We start from the raw sequence: 22248 nt of genomic DNA, 5'->3' as shown, positions 1-22248 counted from the left end.
AATTCTGTATTCTAAAGCAGGGGTTTCCAACCTGGGGTCCATGTCTCCTGGATTAATGGTAGGGGTCCATGGCATAAGAAAAGTTGGAAACCCCTGTTCTAAAGCAGCCTATCAATGAATCTCACTTTTAGCATCTGATGATGAAAAATAAATATGGCCTTAACAGTGTTGGCCATACCCCAAGAATTTTTGAAAAGGTTATATTCATCTAATTAAGTATTAAAATTAGAAACTTCAGTTCAACAATGGAATGTAGAACAGTAAAGCACAGAACAGGCCCCTTGATTTATGCTGTCTGTGTAGACCATGATGCTAAATTAAATGAAACCTATCTACCTGTACATTCTGTAGATCCCTCCATTTCTTCCCTATTTATGTATCTTTTTAATTGTCATGTAGATGTTGTTAATCTATCTGCATTGACCACCATTCCTGAGCATACATTCCAGGCACCTACCACACTCTGTAAAAACTTGCCACAAAAATTTTCTTCTCTCACCTTAAAGCTATGCCCTCTAGAAGCTGACGTTTCCACCCTGGGGAAAAGGACTCTGTTATCAAACTCTCTCATAATTTTATCTCCTGCAGCAGGTTGCCCTTCAGACTTTGATAATCAGGGGAAAATAAATTCAGGTTTGTCCAATCTCTGCTACAACTAATGCACTCTGATTCAGGTGAACTACTTCTACACCCTCTCTAAAGCCTCCTCATGCCTCCTATACTGTGGCAACCAGAACTGCACACTCCAAATGTGGCCCAACAGCTGCAACGTGACTTGCCAAAAATGCCCCAGCTGAGAAACGTGCATGTCAAACGTTTAGCCCTAGCCATTTGTGTTGCACTTTCAGGTGCTATGGATTTGTACCCTTAGATCTGTGCTGTTAAGGGTTCTGCCATTTATTTTTCCCTTTACATTTGTCTTATCAAAATACATCACTGCGCACTCATCCACGTTAAACTCCATCTGCCAATTTTCTTCCCAAATTTCCAACTTATCTATTTTGTGTACTATTCTTTTGCAACATTCCTTATAATCCATAACTTTTCTAATTTTCATCATTGTCTGCAAGTAGAAGGCTGAGTACTGATCTTTATGACACACTATTGAGGTCTTTATCTTCTGTGACCAAGCCAGTGTGGAATCCAGCTTATCAGTTCACTAGTGTCTTCCGTGTGACTGGATCTTCTCTACCAGTCTATCAGAAGGCACCTTAGGAGATGAGTGTAGTGTAGTGATTAGCAGATGCTTTTGCAGTTTGATGTGTTCCGGAGTTCATATTTCAACTCCAGCGCCGTCCATAAGGAACTTGTACTTTCTCCAACAGTCCAAAGATGTACCAGTTAGTAGATTAATTGGTCACTGTAAATTGTCCTGTGAACAGACTAGGGTTAAATAGGTAGGTTGCTGGGCGGTGCGACTCTTTGGGCTGGAAGGGCTGGTTCTGCACTGTATCTCTAAACATATTTTAAAAATTCTTTGATCTTAATGTCTTAATAGTCTTTGGAATTAAAATAAACCACTATCCTTGTTGTATCAATACATTTATAACTATCTTATCAATACCTGTTCTTTATTCATGAGTGAAAGACTGGTGTGCAATATGTCTTGTGAAAATGAATAACTGATTTGTTGTAAAGGCAGAATTTCATATATTTACAAACTTCAACCTTGCTTATGGATTTAGTGGCACAAAATCCTCTGACTAGGGTGTAAAAATATTCCTTCCTTAAGGCATGATATGAAGTGATTTCTTGATCAGTTGCACGGCTTTTTTCATTGTCAAGTTCTCAAAACCAATGAAGTCCATCAGTGTTGCTAAATATTTGAGTAATATTTGGAGCTGAAATTAAAACTGCTCATCTGTCACCATCACAAACTATCTTTAAATACTGATTTCCTCCTTATTTAGTTGTTCTGTTATTGCTTCGCATAGTTCCATGATTTGGAGTACAGCCATGAAACCAGCCAGTTCATATTGGGTCATTTTCATAACAGGAGACCAAATTTTCTCCTTCCAGCAGTCATAAACACAAGAAATTGTGCAGATGCTGGAAATCCAGAGCAACACCTGCTGAATTCCTCCAGCATTTTTGTGTGTGTGTGTGTGTGACCTTCCCACAGTGCTGGTGTTATTGACTCCGTTATTTTGAATGCCATTAGTATTTGCTATTTTATCAGACATTTTCCAAATGCTAACCTTCAGGGTCATCACACATAACAACAGATAAATAGGCTGCTGTCTTATGTAATGTTACATTAGATACATTTTTTAAAAATAAAAATGGAGTCAACCAGCTGTGTACTCAGAGGTCTTGAGGATCTCAGTTCCAAAAGCATATTTAACTACATTGTTTGATAAAACCAGATTCGCATTCTGCAGCTGGCGATACTAAATCATGCCTGATTTAATTCCATAGGCATTATGGCCAGCCTCAAAATGTTGGAATGAAAGTTTGCTGTTGCGTATTTTTGAGCTTCTGGTGACTATTCAGCTGTTGCTAACAACTTGTGCTTTTCTAAAATTTATTTATAGAAGTAAATGTCTTAGTAAATATTGTAATTTTTTAAATGATTGTTTGGCTAACTATATGATAACTTGATAGCTACTTGATATTTTGCTTCACTTCTGTTTTAGATACCTCCTACCTGTAATGCTTCTGAGGTGGATGTGCAGACCAGTGCTGCCAGTGTACCCATTCCAGCTGGAGGTCCAGGCAAAGCAGTGCCTGTTCCACCTCCTGTAGATGTTTCTTCTGCCTATCAGTCTGTCCAACAGGTCTTTGCTACTCTTTCCACTCCAAAGACTACAGTGGAAAAAGAAAGTCTGAAAGAAGAACCTGAAGCAGAGAAGACCAAAAAGGACAAGGTAAGTACAGGAAAGTCTGTAATTTATTGAATTACATTTCTTTAAAGCATTTATATATGTTGAAATCAGAAAGCAGGAGGAGGTGATTCAACCTGTCAGATCTATCTATCTAATCTTAGAATCAAATATTTTAAAAAGTTTTTGAACCTATGTATTAAGTAATGGCATATATGGTTTATGTGGTGCACTTTCATTGGTCCTTGATCCATATTAGTTTAATCCCGCCATCCGTCATTGATCTGATGTTTAGACCTTGTTCTGAGTTTTGAGTGATGCCTTGATTAAAGGTGGTTAAGACCATGAGACTTCAGAGCAGAGTTGGGCCATTTGGCCCGTCAAGTCCGCTCCACCATTCCATCAGGCCTGGTTTATTTTCCCTCTCAGTCCCATTCTCCTGCTTTCTTGTAACCTTTGAGGTCCTGGCTAAGCCTCTGCTTTAGTTATACTCAATGATTTGACCTCCACAACTGTCCGTGACAATGAATTCCACGGATTCACTACTCTCTGGCTAAATAAATTCCTTTTTATTTCTGTTCTGAATGGACATCCCTCCAGAGGGCTATACCCTCTGTTCTATACTCACCCACTATAGGAAACATCCTCTCTATATCCATTCTATCCAGACCTGTCAATATTCCATACCTTTTAATGAGATCCCACCTCTCTTCTGTACTTCTAGTACAGGCCCAGAACCATCAAACGCTCCTCATACATTAACCCTTTTGTTCTTGGAATCATTCTCGTGATCCTTTGGATCCTCTCCAATACCAGCACACTTTTTCTTAGATAAGGGGCTCAAAACAGTGTGGTCTGACCAATGCCTTATAAAGCTTCAGCATTACATCCTTGTCTTCACAAAATGAATGCTAACATTGAATTTGCCTCCCTTACCACTGATTCAACCTGTAAGTTAATCTTTAGGAAATTTTGCACGAGGACTCCCAAGTCCTAATGCACCTTTGATTTTTGAATTTGTATCCCATTTAGTAAATAGTCTATGCCTTTATTACTTCTACCAAAGTGCATGACCATACACTTCCCTATAAGACATTCTCCCAATCTGTCTAGGTCCTTCTGTGGGCTCCCTGCTTCTCCACTACTTGCCCCTCCACTTATCCTCGCGTGTCTGTAAACTTGGCCACAGATCTATCTATTCCATCATCAAAATCATTCACACATAACATGAAGAGAAGGAGTCCCAACACCAATCGCTGCAGAACACCACTATTCACCAGCAGCCATCCAGAAAAGGCCCCTTTATTTCCACTCTTTACCTCCTACCAGTCAGCCAATCTTCTATCCATGCTAGTATCTTTCCTGTAATACCATGGGCTCTTATCTTGTTAAGCAGCCTCATGTGTGGCACCTTGTCAAGGCCTGAAAATCCAAGTAAACAACATCCACTGTATCTCCTGCCTGTTATTTCCTCAAAGAATTCTAACAGATTTGTCATGCAAGATTTCCCCTTAAGGAAACCATGCTGGCCTTAGCCTGGTTTATCATGTGCCTCCAAGTACCCAAAGCCTCCAACATCTTCCCAATCACTGAAGTCAGGCTACCTGGCCTATAATTTCTTTTCTTCTTCCTCCCTCCCTTCTTAAAGAATGGAATGACATCTGCAATTTTCCAGCCCTCTGGAACCATTCCAGAATCTAGTGATTCTTGAACAATCATTACTAATGCCTCCAGAATCTCTTCAGTTACCTCTTTCAGAACCCTTTGGTGTAGTCCATCTGATCCAGGTGATTTATCTATCTTCAAACCTTTCATCTTCCCAAGCACCTTCTTCTTAGCAATAGCAACTGCACTCACTTCAGCCCCCTGACACTTAAATTTCTGGCATACTGCTGATGTATTCCATTGTGAAGACTGATGCAAAATACTTATTAAGTTCCTCGGCTATTTCTTTGTCCCATTACGATCTCTCCAGTGGTCCAATATCCACTCTTGCCTGTGGATATTATATACAGTATATTTGAAAAAACTTTTGGTATCCTATTTAATATTATTGCCTAGCTTCCCTTCATCTTTCATCTTTTCTCTCCTCATGGCTTTTTTAGTTGCCTTCTGTTTGGTTTTAAAAGCTTCCCAATCCTCTGACTTGCCACTAATTTTTACTGTATTATATGCCTTCTCTTTTGCTTTAATGCTGTCTTTGACTTCCCTTGTCAGCCACGGTTGCTTTATCCCTTTAGAATACTTCTTCATCTTTGGGATATAACTATCCTGCACCTTCCAAATTACCCCCTCCCCCCCCACAGAAACTCCAGCAATTGTTGTTCTGCTGTCATCCCTGCTTGTGACTCCTTCCAATCAACTTTAGCCAGCTCCTCTCTCATGACCCTGTAATTCCCTTTACTTCACTATAATACTAATACATTTGATTTTATCTTCTCCCTTTCAAACAACAGGGTGAATTCTATCATATTATGATCACTAGTTCCTAAGAATACTTTTATCATAAACTCCTGAATCAAATTTGGTTCATTACATAACACCAATTCCAAAACTGGCTTTCCCCTAATGGGCTCAACCACAAGCTGCTCTAAAATGTCATTTCCAAGGTATTCTACAAATTCACTCTCTTGGGATCTAGCACCAACCTGATTTTCCCAATCTTCCTGCATATTGAAATCCCTGTGGCCATTGTAACATTGCCCTTTTTACATGCCTTTTCTATCTGCTATTGTAATTTGTACCCCCCATCCTGGCTACTATTTGGAGTCCTATATACAACTCCATTTCGGGTCTTTTTAGCCATACAGTTTCTTAACTCTACCCTCAAGGATTCTACATCTTCCAATCCTATGCCACCTCTTTCGAATGTTTTGATTTCATTTTTTTACCAACAGAACCACCCCACCCTGCCTACTTGCCTGCTATTTCGATGTACCTTTGGATGTTAATTTCCCAATTATGATCTTCTTTCAACCTTGACTCAGTGATACCCACTAGCTAATCTAATTGTGCTACAAGATCATCTGCCTTATTCCGTGTACTACATGCATTTAAATATAACACCTTCAGTCCTGTATTCATCACTCTTTTTGATTGTGGTCCCATGTTACACATCACCTTATTCTTCTGACTGCAGTTTTGCCTTATCATCTGCCTGCCCTTCTTCACAGTCTCACTATAGATTGCATCTACCTGTATACCCATCCTCTGCTCTATCACTTCATTTCCCATCCCCCTGCCAAATTAGTTTAAACCCTTTCCCAACAGCCCTAGCATGCCTGCCCCGCAAGTATATTGGTCCCCATCGGGTTCAGGTGTAACTTGCAGGTCATACGTTCTCCAGAAGAGATCCCAATGATCCAGGAATCTGAAACCAATTCATCTGCCAGATCATCGTGTTCTTACCTTCGCTGACACATGGCACAGGCAGCAATCCAGAGATTACTACCCTTAATCTCATCAGAATTGTACCTTTAATTCGTATCCTATTAATTATGGATGTACATTTTTCCCCAATACATAGAAATGTACCATACAGGAACGAGCTGTAGAAGAGGTAAAACTAGCCATCAAGCCTTACTACCAGAAGAAGGACATTACCAAGGATGAATACAAGGAAATTGTCCGCAAGGCAGTGGATAAGGTAATATTCTAAAGTATATTTTAACTGTACCATGATTATTTATGGTGTTTGATGAAAAACCAGAATACTCTTCAGGAGAGAGCTGATCATTTTCATATCTGGTCACTTCTGTTTAATTAGTGTTTTTTTAAGAATGCCAGACAGAGGAATAAACAGATATAAATTATTGTTTATGCAGTTGTTTTCCGTTAGATAGGGATTTCCAATTGGAGGTCCACAGACCCATTGCTTAATGGTATTGGTCCCTGGCATAAAAAAGGCTGGCAACCCCTGCATTAGGGCAATTTCTAAAGAGTGTAATAATTGCACTTGTGAGCATTTAAAAACTAATGATTAAACAAAGATTGTCACAAGAATTTGCAAAGACCGCAGTTAAACGTGTTGGGCATACAGAAAGAATTGTTATGCAGATAGTAGTTTTAAGGAGTTCCGAGAAATCTACATTGTATCTCCTAGATTGATGAGTGGTGGATGGAAAATGGCATCTAATGGAGAAGTTCATAAAATGCTATTTATTGGATGTGCTGAGAAGTATTTGAGCTATTTAGAATGTATTTTCAACAATGATTTGGGCGGGATTTGATTGAGGGTGAATATTAAAGTTTGTAGAACCCTGGTTGTGTGGCTTGCAAAGTTTGCAAGGATACAGCAGGAAGACATTGACAGGCTAATAACTTGGTTCTATATACTGAAGGTGAGTGTACATCTGCAGTATTTATTTACTTTGTTTTATATATCTCATAACTAGTGTAGTGATACCAGTAGTGGATCAGTAGGTCAGAAGCTTGAATTAATGAAGTGGAACAAGTTTAAATCTGGCAAAGTATCTGGAAAATTTTAATTTAATAACAACAAACTACATCTGGACTGGTAATGATGAAATTATAAGAATATTTCTCATAAAAGTTTTTAGTGAGTGAAGAAAGTTTATTTTATTTGTTGAGGCCTATATGACCCCAGATACATTAATGTGGTTAACTTTCTGAAATGGCTTTGAAAACCTTTCAGCTCAAATGGAGCTTGGAACAATTACTAGGTTTAATCATTGGTGGATAGAAATGAATGAAAGAAGATATTCCAATCTACTTGTTGCTCTCCACAGATTATCCTTGGTCTGATCAGTGGCAAGTAACATTAATGCCACAGAAGTATAAGGAGTGACTATCCAGCTGGAGATATTCACATCATTAAGTCTCAGAATCAAATTTATATGACATCCAAGATTCAAAATCCATTTAGAGGTGTCCCCTGCTTTACGAAAGTTTGCTTTACAACACTTCACTTTTACGAAAGACTTACATTAGTACCTTTTTTGGCTAACCGAAAGAAATCCGAAGTGGATTTTCGCTTTTACTAAAGAAGGTACCCCCTTTAAACTTGTGTTTACCCCGAGAAAGACTACCATGACCATGAAACCTTGCGTGGACACGTGTGTGCGCGTGCATGTACCTGCCGATTTTTTTCTACAAATCGGTTTTGGCTAAATCCGTTTCTGGTAAGTGAAACTACACTGTACATACATTATTTCAGGGTGTACAGCCCTGAGATTCATCTTCCCCACAGACAGCCAGGAGACAAAGGAAAACCATGGAACTCACTCAGAGAAAAACATCAAATAGTCCCTTCTCCTGTGTGCATAAAAGACAAAAAAAGAGCAAAAAGCACAAAATATAAAACACAAAATGTTTGGCAGCAGCAGCATGGTGTGAAGTCATAAAATTCTATAAGTTATAAAAATTAAATAAATAGTGGAAGTTAGGGTTCATGCACTCTTAGACCATTCAGAAATCTGTTCCTGAAGGGGGAAGAAGCTGTTCATAAATTGTTGAGTGTGGGTCATCAGGCTCCTGTATCTCTTCCCTGATGGCAGTAACAAGAAGAGGGCATGTTTCATTCATGTAGATGCCACCTTCTTGAGGCATTGCCTCTTGGAGGTGTCCTCAGTGGTGGGGAGGGTTGTGCCCATGATGGAGCTGGCTCTGCAGCAATTGACTCACCTTCTGACACCCCAGTCATTGACAAGAGACAACTGAATAGTATTGTAGAATGGTTTCCACTTGCCTGGATGATTAGAATATCGACAACTCTCAAGAAGCTTGACACCACTCCAGGAAAAATCAGCTTGTTTAATTAGTACTACTGTATCTTACAGTGACTCACGTAGTCTAGCCCCAACACCACCTCCCAAGCACACAACCCTTAACACCAATAATAGCTAGAGTTTCTGCTATATGGAAATACTGTCAAATTGAAAATCATTCTTTTTTGTTGTAATTTATTTCTTATTGAAGTTCATCATCAAACATTTCCTTAAGATGTATTTCAGATACTATACGTATCTGATTATATGTATATCATATAGTCATATATGCCACAAATCTCCACTTAATATTTATCTGAGCTATACACTTGTAGAAAAGAGAGGAAAGAAAGAACAAGCAAAAAGAGAAAACTATGTACAAGTAGGGTGTTTTTTTAGCATATTCATTGATTTGTGAGAATAAAATCAGGCCTGTGAGGTATCATGTAATTAAACCATTTTTCCCAGTATGAATCAAAGTGTTCCAACTTATGATGAACAAATGCTGTTATCTTCTCCATTGTAATTTCCTCCATGCGTTTAAAGTCGGGCTGTCCTGTGATAGCCATTTCCTGGTAAGAGTCTTTTTACCAGCCACCAACAGAATATTCATTAAATATTTTTCTCTTTTCACCCATTCTTGAGGTATATATGGTCTTACTTTCTAAGGGTATTTCACATTTAAAGATGTCTTGTAGGGCATTATACATCCCACTCCAACAGTCTTTGATAATGGGGCATTCCCAGAAAATATGATAATAGTTTGCATTTTGACTTCCAGAATTTCTCCAGGAAACAGGGAGGTTACTATAATGGGATTTCTTGAGGGGGTGTAATAAAATATCAAGTTTTTCCATCCAAACTCCCTCCATTTCTGTGAACTGTTACACTTCCATTGATACCTCCATATTATTGTCCATTCTTCCTCAGATATAATTATCCCTCCTTCTCCCATTTTGTTTTAATGTATGAAGTCGAATGTGTTTTAAGATTTGACAAACATGCTTGAAATGATTCTACTACTACAGTTATCTCAATTATATACTTTTCTAAATAGCTCTATCAAACATGTACTTGCCTTGGTTACATTTTTAACTTTCCTATTAACATATTGTCACATCTGTAAATACCAATAAAAGTCTAATTTTTCTAATAGGTATTTCAAAACTGAACAGTGTTCCTTCCTTCATTATATTGCAAAGAACTGTTATTCCTTTAGTTATCCAGTCCTTTAATCTAGCTTCCAGTTTATTCAGCCTAAAATCCGAGTCATATGCACAACATTTAAGAATTGCAATATCTCCTTCTAGTTTATATTCTTTTTTATAATAGTTTTCCATATTTTAAGAGTCCATTTCACCCACGGGTTATCAATAGTATTTATGTACTTTGTAGGTTGTTATCAGCCAAAATTGCCTGTATGGGGATGGAAAGTATCCTCTCTTCAATGTTTTTCCATTGAGCGTCAAATGACGGGTTGCACCAGCATATCACAGCTCTCAACCGTGCTGCAAAATATTAATCTCTAAGAGAAGGTAGGCCCCATCCCCCCTTTACCTTGGCTAATTGAAAAGTTTTGAGACAAACTCTAGGCCTTTTACCTTGCCATATATATCTTGATAACATTTTGTTCCATTCATTGAATTGATTTTGGTTAATCTCTATTGGTAGGGTCTGAAAGAGATATACCGTAATAGTTTGGGCAGTATATTCATTTTAATGGATTCAGTCCTTGAACTGAGACTAAAAAGAGGAATTAGGATTCATCTTGTTAAATCTTCTTTAATTTTTTATATATAGGTGAATAATTGCATTAGAAACAGAAGCATAGAAAATAGGTGCAGGAGTAGGCCATTTAGCCCTTCGAGCCTGCACCGCCATTCATTATGGTCATGGCTGATCATCCAACTCAGAACCCTGTACCTGCTTTCTCTCCATACCCCCTGATCCCTTTAGCCACAAGGGCCATATCTAACTTCCTCTTAAATATAGCCAATGAACCGGCCTCAACTGTTTCCTGTGGCAGAGAATTCCACAGATTCACCACTCTGTGTGAAGAAGTTTTTCCTCGTCTTGGTCCTAAAAGGCTTCCCCTTTATCCTTAAACTGTGATCCCTCGTTCTGGACTTCCCCAACATCGGAAACAATCTTCCTGCATCTAGCCTGTCCAATCCCTTTAGAATTTTATACGTTTCAATAAGATCCCCCATCAATCTTCTAAATTCCAGTGAGCAATTTTGATTCTGATAATATTGCCAAATCTTTTGGCACAATGATGCCTAAATATTTGAAAGACTTTGTTTGCTATGCCCAGGGATATCTACTTACAATTTCTCTTGGTGTGCTATAGTTATATGAAAGTAATTGGGTTTTATCTATGTTGATATCCTGATAATTGACCATATTGTTCAAAGTATTGCATCAATTTAGTTAGAGTATGTTGATTGCCCTAGATAGATCAAAATATCATCCTTGTAACAGCCCAATTTATGCTCTGTTCCTTTAATAGTAATTCCTGATACCTTCTTTTTGTCTGATGTATTGAGCTAATGGTTCCAGATATAATGCAGAGTACTTTACTTTTATTGTCACCAAACAATTGATACTAGAGTGTATAACCATCACAGCGATATTTGATTCTGCGCTTCGCGCTCCCTGAAGTGCAAATTGAAGTAAATATAATAAAAATTTAAATTATAAACCATAATTAGAAAATAGAAAAGGGAAGTAAGGTAGTGCAAGTCAGGTCCAAATATTTGGAAGGTATGGCCCAGATCCGGGTCAGGATCTGTTCAGCAGTCTTATCACAGTTGGAAAGAAGCTGTTCCCAAATCTGGCCTTGCAAATCTTCAAGCTCCTGAACCTTCTCCCGGAGGGAAGAGGGACAAAAAGTGTGTTGGCTGGGTGGGGTGGGTGAGTAGTGGTGACCATGCACAGTCCTGTCTCATGCCCCTTTCTAGGGTAAAACTATTTGATAAATATCCATTGATTTTAATCCTAGCAGTAGGATTGTCATATAGTGCCTATATAGTTTTAATAATTGTCACATAAACCAAATCTATTTAAAACTCTGTAAAGAAAATTCCAATTAACCAAATCAAATGACTTTTCAGCGTCCACACTTATCACTATTGCTTCAGTATTTCTTTTTTTGTATATGATCCGGAATGTGAAGTGTCCTTTGTATATTGTCTTGTGTTTGGCATTGTTGTATAAAACCTGTCTGATCATTGTGTATCAGTGTGGGTAGGAGCTCTTCTAATCGTTTGGCCATGATGGAGGTAAATAATCAATAATCCACGTTAAGAACAGATATTGGTCTAAATGACCCACATTCCTTGCCTTCCTTTGGTATAGCTGAGATTATCGCCTCCTTCCAGCTGAGGTATTTGCGCCCTTTTTAGAACCCAGTTCAATGTGGGGAGTAAAACAGGAATAAACTATTTTTTGATTTCTTTATACCACTCTGCTGTATATCCAACCGATCCTGGTAATTGGAGTTTTTGGTTCAGCTTCAGTTAAGTCAGCAGTAAATTGAAAATCATTCTTAATCGAAAATTTACATTTCCACTGCTGTCTAAATCCTGGAGTTAGTTCCGTAACCTCACTGGGTGTAACTTTGCATATGGACATCAGGGATTATCCATTCCTCTGCGAAGGTGGTTCATGGCAATGAGCTATGAACTATTGAGCTTGCCACTGCCGCTATGGTCTCAAATATCAATTAATAAGGGTTCACTTCATGAGCAACAAGGTCATGGCTGAGCCAAAGTACAATTGAGTGAAATCATTCATAGGTTTAGTATGAATTTTCTGGAGTTTGTCCAGATCCTTTAAAATGAAAATTAATTTGAACAGTTAAGTATGAAATTGTACAGATTTATGATATTTACCAGAAGCATATGGGAGATTAAAATTATTTCAATGTATATTTGAGTATGTGACAAACTATTTTCGTGTCAGTGTTAAGGAAGAGGATAAAAGAGTAAAAGATGCCAGAACGAACAGGAAATGAAGTGATAATGATGTTCAGTTTGACAGCATTTTCTATGTGTCTGGAATTAAGTTTGCCATCTATTTATTTGGTATCTGAAATCCAAATATTACAAAACAAATTGGAAATTGCCACCTACCTAATAGGAGATAGCAAACCAAAAATATATATATATATATATGTAGCTTCAAACTGAGTAAAGGAAGTGCATAAGTAAATATCAAAGAAAGAAAAAAAGAAAAATAAAGTTATCATGGCTGCTTCAAGTGCCCATACTGAGCTAATCAGTTTCATCAACTTTGCCTCTAACTTCCACACTGCCCTTAAATTCACTTGGTCCATTTCTAAAGCCAAACTGTTGACTAACATCTTTCATAACCCGCCCCCCCCCCCCCCCGATTCCTATGGTTATCTTGACCACACCTCTTCCCACCCTAGCTCCTGTACAAATACTATTCCCTCAGTTCCTTCATCTCCACTACATCTGTTCCCAAGATTAGGCTTTCTCTGAAATCCTCCTCTTTTCAAAGAATGGATTTTTCCTTCCTTCACCATTGATGCTGCTTCCACCTGCATCTCCTCCATTTCCCGGACATCTGCAACCCATCTTCCCAGAACCTTAACAAGGATAAGGTCCCCATCTTCAACTACCACCCCATGAGCCCCCTCAATTTGTACGATGTTCAAAGGGATCCTACCACCAAACACATCTCTTTCTCGACCCCCAAACTCTGCTTTCTGCAGGATGACTCCCTCCATGATTCCTTGGTCTATTTGGCCCACCTGGCTATACCTATCACCTTCTAGCTAGTCCTTCTTCCACCCCCCCCCCCCCCCACACACACACTTTTTATTCTGACATCTTCCCCGCTCCTTTCTAATCCTGAAGAAGGGTCTCAGCCCAAAACATCAACTGTTTATTAATTTCCATAAATGCTGCCTAACCTGCTGAGTTCCTCCAGTATTTTGCAGGGTGTTACTCTGGATTTCCAGCATCTGCAGACTTTCTCATGTTTCAGAAAATATCAAGTCAATGATTTAATCTGATTTCAGCCTCCAAAGGGAGCTAATGGCAAACACTGCAAAGAAAATTTTACAACTCATTAATCAGAAGTGTTTCCTTTCTGTCCTCTCCAGATATTGTGTAGGTAATGGATATAACCTTCACAATTGCTCCATCCTGCCCTTCTTATTCTCCACTTTCACATAACTGACCCAGACACACACACACCCCCACCCACCAAACTTTGGGATGGTCCCACCTTTGATAAAACACCCGACAGCTCAGGTCTTTAGGTGGGTGCAATTCAGGTAGGTAGCAATTGTTTGGAATTAAAAGAAATTTTGCAGGAAGTGGGGAGTACAGAAAAGCCTTTACTTACCCATGCCCTACTCTTTCCCCAACCCCAATGTTTCAGGTTCAAATTGGGGAGAGAATCTTGATCCCTGGGTAGGAAGTGCCATTACAAAGAAGATACAGCAGTGCTTCTACTTTCTTGGACGTTAATCAAATCCAGCATTTTTATCTGAAACTTTGACAAACTTCTATAGCAGCATAGCGGAGAATATCCTGATTAACCCAGGCGCATTTCCATTTCCCCACCCAGCACCAGTCAGTCTTCTCTCTCCTTCCAGGTCCTTGCCCTGAAATCCTTCAGCTACATTCTGACTTTGTTTCCTTTTGACTGACTCTCCCTATTGTTCCTTTATTTTTTTTTTTATGCTCATCAACATTTATACAATTATTCCTTGCCTTTAAATTCTGTTCCGTGTGAAATTCTAACCAAAAAATTATTCAAGAAAAATCATGTCAAAGCAAATGGTATTTTTGAGTTTTATTGGTCTTTTTTCTATTGCATTCATCAAATGGGAAAAAAACTCCTTAAAGTATCTTTAAGTTTCTACCTTGTATGTTTGCACTTCACAACTGCACATGTATTAAATTGATTCACTGAAATCTGTATCTTCATTTCTTAGGTTTGTCATAGCAAGAGTGGTGAAGTAATCCCAGGAAAAGTAGCCAACTTGGTAAAAGCATATGTAGAGAAATATAAACATGCAAGGAAAGGGAACGCAAAACAAAATCCTGAAGAGTGCAGTATCATTGGGAACAAATCTGTTTAAATGATGTAAAGATATCGCAGATTGATTACCAGTGTTAACATGAACCCAGTATAGAATGAATAGGAAATTTGTTTTCCATTGGTTTATATAATTTTTCCTACAGAGATTTTTTTTTTTAATTGAAGCGTTTGGGACATCACAATAACATGAAGTGAGAAGCATGCTATTGTTAGTTATCTGGAGTTGCAAGGATAATATGATCTGTCCTGGCCCTCCTGTGGGCTGTCAGTAAATCAGCTGTATAAATGTGATATTTGTTTAGATGATTTCCTAATGTATCAAATTATCTTACTGATTTTTTTTTGTTAACTCTACTTAGTGTTTTTGTAAACAGTTTGTATGCTGTACAAATGCCTCCAGGTTTAACTGGAAGGATGTGGATCATGTAGTTGCACTGAAGACTGGCAGCTGAGGCTGATCAGCTATTTTAGTGCATTTAGGTTCTCAACAAAAATGATTGCTTAACTCTGCTAGGACTGTCACTCAGTGGGAAAATGTTTGATAAAAGATTTGATTCTATAGTTTCATTTTTGAGAAAAGCAGAAAAGAATGGTTCAGAATGTGATAGTATTCTGTAATACTTAACCTACACACCGAAATAAATTTTCTGCTGCTTGTCAAAACTGTTTCTGGGTCTTGATGAATGTGTATCTGGGTTTAAATTTGTTGAAGATCAGATGAGAAATTTGTATTTCTTCCTAAAAAGTGTAATCCTTTATATAAGTATTTTTGTTTGATATTCTGGTGATGGTATTCTAATAGTACATTGCATTAGCTGCTGACATTGTTTTGTTATATTTAAGTACAATTAATTAGTATGGCAGTAGACAATTTAAATACTGGGGGTGAATCTCATATTGTAAATGCCTATATATGATCAAATATTGAATGAAGCTCAATTTTTTCTGGTACCATCAAAGGCATGGGTCTGAATTCCTACAATGCCCTAAACACTATTGCCAGCAGTGCTTCAGCTTTTTTTTGTTGCTTATAATCATGCAGACCAGTATCACATGCTTGCTGGTCATAGTGTGATGGAATAACACACATACATGGTTGGTGTCACCTTCGCCTTTTTCAGCCATTGTATTTTTTTATGTCCCTGCCCTGCACTGAGATTTCTTTGTAGTCTTACCTAGTTATAGTATCAAGAAAACTGGCACAATTCACAATGGGAACATACTTGCATTTTTGTGAAAAGAATGAGCACATTTTACATTGGAGATTCATCCAATTTCCTACAAAACCCTTGGAGCAAAAATATACTAATGAAAGGAATATTTATGAGAGATTAATTTTAAGATGATGAAACCAGTGAATTTAATATGGTTCAATAATACCGAAAGTGTGATAGTGACATTGTGAATTATGTAATGTGTTTAACAATGGAATAATCTTGAAAGCTGTGTATATCCAAAGTTTCTTACCATTTTAAGTATTGAATATCCTTCATTAATATTCATAGCCTGCCTATACAAGGCAGAAAAGGTTTGAACAGATTATTAGAAAATAGTTGAGTTATGGGAAGTATTTGAACTCTTAACTACAAATAAGACTCAAGTTTCCAAACATCTTGTGTAGCATTTGTAAAAGTTGTTTGTTCTCAATAGTCTTTGAATGTATTTCTTGTGACCCTGGTATTGATCTCTTTAGCTGAAATGATCCAGTAAGTGATTGGGCCTTTAAATTTCCCTTAAATAGAAGAGAAATTTTCCCTCTTGTATTGAAGAAATTGTTGGTCATAATTCAACAGATAATTTTCAATTATAGAACATTGTAATTTATTGACCCCTTAAACAGTCAAAGCAAAGTTTATCAGATGAGGGCCATGTTAAGCAGGATTGGCATTTACAAGTCATTGGTACAGTTTGCCTCTCTGCAATTCTGTATTATTAATTATCTGCAAGTGATTTTTGTGTATTTTGGAATCTCAAACTGTAATTGCCCAGCACCAAAGAATGCTTGAATTTATGTTGTGAAGAAGTGGTTTTCTGTTGATAATTTGTTTATTGAGCTAATAAGGATAAATTGTAGATGCATTTCAATGCCTCAATAGATAAGATAGGTTTTGTAAGCATGCCATCAGAAACAATGATATTTGCTATCACTGATGCAAGGCTCTTTGTACAAATCGCTCAGCTGGAGCTAAATGGCTCCCTGGCCAGAACTTTATACCAAAAAATACAAGCTTTGGTGAAATCCACTGAAGTGACTTATTGTCTCACTGATTGTCAGATAATCCATTTTGTCACTGCTAATCAAATTACAGTGTGGTTTATTTGAAATTCTAGTTGCAGGTAAAAGACTGGTAACGCATTTCACATAGTTATAACCAGGATGTTATCCAGGCCAAGCATCTACTTAGTATTATGGAAACTAAGTACCATATTTTCTCAATGGTGTATTTTTAACCTGATAGATATTGGAACAAATGAAGCTTAGACCTTACCACCACCTAATCAGATGCTCCATTATTTTAATGCCCTCTTTTCATACTGATTATGTGCGGTAGAATGATTTTTAAATGGTTACAAATGTTTGTTGGCTCTGGCATGGTGATTTGAATTTCTTTTCAGTATGGTAGACTGGTGCAGGTATTTGTCTCTTGGATTGCTCAAATTAATGTATTTTACCTATTTTGTAAAATAGTTCTATTGTTTGATGTACATAGTTTAAACTAATAAAACCCTTTTGGTTTGCATTGTAAATTATTTACTAAAGTCTTACTGATCCTTTCAGTGCCCAGGGCATTGGATCTAATAGACTAATTTCCAAGCAAATACTCAGCTCTCCATAAAATTGAAGGTGGATGACAGAGCCACCTCTGCAAGCTTTAGCAGGTAGTTATCTACACCATCTTTTTCTTTACTATTGTATTGTTGAACTTGTTTCCAAACTGTGACCGAAGAGAATCTTTAAATATTTTAACCACTATTGTTGTCATCAAAATAATACAGAATATACATGCTGCAAGGAGAAATCTTTCAGTTCGTATAACACCAGATAGAATGATATTGCCCAATAGTAGGTACAGTACTATATGGTGGAACATCAACTTCATATAATGGGTCAAATATCAATAGATAAAACTAAAATTGGTACTATTGTAGAAATTAAAAACACTACTTAGCAAAATATTGTTGGTATTTAGATACTTGGACAAGGAGATCAAAAGGACTTGATTCCGCTTGAACTCCGTGGATTCCAAGATGGCTCAGGCTGAGCTGCCTTGGGATCTAATGCAACACACTTCTTTAATTGTTTAGACTAGGTTTCTGTGCTTTCATTTTGAGTGATCCTCTGTTTTGAATGGGTCGTTAGTGTAAAGATTTTAGAAACTTCTTTTACATGTTTCTTCTTTCCATCTGGTGGCCTGGAAGTGTTTGTTACAGGAAATGCAGTAGCATGACCTGCCCTTCAGAGCTGATTATCCCTTAGTGATTAGTGATGTTATTCTGAATTACTCATTTGGCCGGTGGATTGGAAAATTATGCAGCTATACTTGGAGCTCTTCAATGCTCTCAGGTGTGGTTGTGGTTAGTCCTTATCTCAAGTACACAAGCAGGATTAAAGTTTTTACTTGAACAAGACGAATACAGTAACTAGGAGGAAAACATTAAAAAGAAATAAAAGCACACAACTGGTTGACATAATAATTTATCTATTCCCTTTACATAATATAGGGAAATTCATTGAATCAATTTTTTTTAAATGGAATGATGATTCACTGTGGCTGAGGCTTACAGTTTGAATAGAAGGTAAAATATTTAGGAAGAATACTTAAAACAAAAGGAACAAGTCTAAAATGGTAAATTATTTCAGAGTACAAATATACTAATGACAAAAGTTGATCTAGATTAACAAGGCCTTAAACTATCATGCTTGAGTTGCTTTTTCTTAAAATTTCAAGATGTATAGAATTGAATAGCAAAAGTTTTGCTAAACTTGCACCAAAGCTGATCTGTATGTCTAGATCTGCTCATTTGGAACAAGCAGTGAACTGGGTAAGTAGTCGGTTCAAAAGGATAACACTAAAAGTCTTTACATTGAGAAAAGACAAACAATGTATATTCATTCTGTTCGTGATCTAATCATAATCTACTTATGAAGTTTTGATTGAATGTGTAAACAAAAGCCATCAAGATGATGATCACCAGGAAGGAAGAAATGAGGGAAAAAAACTTACTACCTTGGTGAGTGAAGCAAATACACATGTAAAATATGGATGCCATATATTGGTATATCTCACTTATTAGGAAGAACTGAATCTTGCCCCAGAACTACTAGCAACACACACAAAATGCTGGTGGAATGCAGCAGGCCAGGCAGCATCTATAGGAAGTACAGTTGACCTTTTGGGCCGAGACCCTTCATCAGGACTCTGTCTCGGCCTGAAACATCAACAGTGCTTCTTTTCCCATAGATGCTGCCTGGCCTGCTGCGTTCCACCAGCATTGTGTGTGTTGCTTGAATTTCCAGCAACTGCAATTTCTCGTGTTTGCATTTCCAAAACTACTAATTTTAGATTCCTGAGCTCCAAACTAGAATGCAACACATTGCAGACCCACACTGAGGTAGGTGTGATATTGTTTTAGAACTTTGTGCCAAAATAAAGCTCAAACCTGCACCAAGGACAAACTATGAGAAATTCAAAACTGCAAGACTAGTATGAAGATCGTTAATACATCTAAAGTACGCAGAAGCAACTTATTTAGTTAAGAGATGGCCAAGAATGCATTGCCAACAGAAAGAATGTACTTTGTTGGTGCCTTCCCTTGCATTTTCAGAATTATCCTGTGAATTAACTCCTTACCCATTTCAGTGCTTACTTCAAATAACCAGAACCGTAGTTGCCTAATCAATGGCAGCAGTTTTCCCTTTTGTAAGAGTGGATATGTAGAGGTCCTGACTTCTACACTGAACATTTGGTCCATGTATTAGTTGACATCAGATTTTTTAGCCATTTTAATTACGTGCCAGACTATAGGGCTGATACCAAGTTAGATGCTACTTGTCAGTAAAATATCCCAAAACAGAATTAACAAGAGCAAAGGATCATCTTGCATCAGAATCATTATTACACTTTTTCCAGCAGTTAAAACTTTCTAAGACAGGCTGAACATATTTTCTTTTACTTAATATTATCTCATCTGTTTCAATAATTATACAGCTTCCAGTGCTAGTTAAAATAAATCAAAGTCACTATATTATCAGTGATTAATTAATGATTTTTTCGTGTCATACTTCCTATAGATTACTTGAAATAAATAAGTGAAAACAAATGAAAGTGTCCAGTCTTTTTATTTAAAACTATAAACAGTCAAAGTAATTAAAGTTATCTAATGTAAAACTGTTGTATGTTTTTACTGCACATTCTACAGACACAGAAGGAAATGGGAGAGTGTTCCCTCCTCTGGATGCTAATACACCAGGCAAAGAGGCAGTTATGAAAATCACATAACACACCATTCAGGACATAACCATGAACAGGTTCTGAAGAGGAATGTGATGTGGTACAATATTGAAGATGGGAGAACAAGCACTAAAATACTGCACTATAATTGGAGTGGGGGATGGGGAAATCATTGAATAGTGGAAAAAATAACATCCCAGCACCCAAGGTAAATATAATACAATGGAGAAAAAGTGTATAAAATTCCTCGTATTTAAACCAATTTACAAATAGAAAAAATCCTGTACAAGCTCCGAGCTTGTACAAAGTGATATCTTCAGTGGGTCCAAGTTAGGGTAAACCAAAAATACCTTCAATAGTTTTTTTTCTACAAAATGACATGAGATATATTATTCCATACTCTTTCAACCAGCAAATGAGTTCTACAAGGTGTATAATACAAAAAAATCAGTTCCACAAAACTGCTCTTGACTTTACAGCATTGGTACCATTACAGAATTATTTACAAAGAATTAAAGAACATTCATCCACTGCAGACAATATATCACAATTACTTACAAATGGCAGGAAACACAATGTCCTATATCCTAACAATAATGCTATTATGACACCACGTTGTGTTTCCAGTGATTGCAGTGGCATGAAAGTTGGTTAATTTTATTCACAAATATTTACAACTGATCATATGATAATAAATAAGTGAAAATATATTGGCTCAAGTATGAAAAAACAAGCTACCGATTTCTAAACAAGAAAGCACATCACTAGAAATAACTGCAACCTCTCAGATGGCAGGGATTACATCCAGTGTGTCAATTTCTGTTCTATTAAACCCAGCTTAGTCACTAATTCTGAAATATAAAAATGTGCTCATAGGGGGTGCAGGGTAAAAATATTTAATGCTATTATTCTGTATTGATCCTCTCTCAATTAATTATATCCAACTTTAAAAATGCTACTGGATTCTGATCACACAGTTGGTACTCCTTTTAAAAGCTTGTCAACACTCGACTCCACTTGTGATCAAAATGTTAAGCTTCTGTGCATTACGGATAAAAGTTTTTCTTTTAAAAACTGTCCACAATGGTCATTTCTCATTAAGACTTCTTGCTTACTTCAAAACCCTGTAAACGATACTTCAGAATTCAATTCACCCTTTCAGACTTTATTTTCTGGTTGTTGTAATTGTTCTAGATGGACAAGTTCGAAAAGGCATTTGGCAAGAGTGCTGGAAGCTTCCATGTTACTAAGTGCTAGTACAGACAATTGGTTCTCATGCCTTTTTAGTAGTCTGTAGGGAAAAACAAAACACATCATCAGATTTTTAATATTCCTATTTGGCAAAATTGTTCAAATATATGCAATGATGTTGTCTTATCAGGAGTGTTGTTATGCTTGCCAGAAATCCTGAATTAAACTCAACTATGATATTCTCACAAAAAGGCTTAATTTATTAAATAACTCTTAGAAAATATCCAATCACATTCTAAAAACAGTCAACACTCAATGATCTGGGGAATGAATCCATAGATAATGCAATATGTTAAAACTTTAAACACATTACACAGTATCTTATTGTTTATCAAAATACTTAAATTGTGTTTTTAAAGAGTTCTTTTACCCATCTTCTCAAGCACTTTTTTTCTCTTGTCAAAACTAATCTCCATTAAGATGGCTTTGGATAAACACTTCCAATATGGTTTGACACTCAGGGAGAGTAAATAACTTTTAAGCACTGTGCCATTTGCAGTTCATGTACTTTTCCATGTAGAAAGTCTTTTTAAATATATTGCAGGCCTTTGAAACCAAACACTGTTAACATACAAGAATGGTAAATTGGCTGCCTGTTAATTGCAAGTCCACTCCCTCTGTAGGAACAAAGTTTAGGGAGTCAAATTCTGTCTATCCTTATATGCAGGTATTTATTCAGAGATACAGTGTGGACCAGGCCCTTCCAGCCCAGCAATCCACCATTTAACCCAAGCCTAATCACAGGCAATTTATAATGACGAATTGATCTACTAACTGGAGCATCTTTGCAACCAGAGTAGCAAGAGGAAACCCATGCACTCCCAGGAAGAACATACAAACTTTATGCAGACAGCACCAAATCTGATCTCCAAATTCTGTAATGGACTGATCATATAACTACCACCTTGTTCACTTTCT

General features: G+C 37.2%; 2 protein-coding genes across 6 annotated transcripts in view; one reads left to right on the top strand and one right to left on the bottom strand.

Annotated features, from left to right (window-relative positions):
* The window catches only part of scaf11 (SR-related CTD-associated factor 11), a 98633-nt gene extending 83341 nt beyond the window's left edge, over window positions 1-15292 (top strand). For all 4 annotated transcript variants that reach the window (XM_059978485.1, XM_059978489.1, XM_059978486.1 and 1 more), the window contains 3 exons: window positions 2637-2867; window positions 6349-6468; window positions 14520-15292. In XM_059978485.1, the coding sequence (XP_059834468.1) occupies window positions 2637-2867; window positions 6349-6468; window positions 14520-14666 (498 nt within the window). In that variant the 3' untranslated portion in view covers window positions 14667-15292. The remainder of the gene's footprint in view (window positions 1-2636; window positions 2868-6348; window positions 6469-14519) is intronic.
* Window positions 15293-19948: 4656 nt separating this feature from the next.
* arid2 (AT-rich interactive domain 2) overlaps window positions 19949-22248 on the bottom strand; it is a 131650-nt gene continuing 129350 nt past the window's right edge. For both annotated transcript variants that reach the window (XM_059978484.1, XM_059978483.1), the window contains exon 21: window positions 19949-21370. In XM_059978484.1, the coding sequence (XP_059834467.1) occupies window positions 21238-21370 (133 nt within the window). In that variant the 3' untranslated portion in view covers window positions 19949-21237. The remainder of the gene's footprint in view (window positions 21371-22248) is intronic.

Source organism: Hypanus sabinus, chromosome 8 (genome assembly GCF_030144855.1).
Source record: "Hypanus sabinus isolate sHypSab1 chromosome 8, sHypSab1.hap1, whole genome shotgun sequence".
NCBI classification, from domain to species: Eukaryota; Metazoa; Chordata; class Chondrichthyes; order Myliobatiformes; family Dasyatidae; genus Hypanus; species Hypanus sabinus.
The sequence above is the reverse complement of the archived record's forward strand: the minus strand, read 5'-3'. Positions and strand labels throughout refer to the sequence as shown.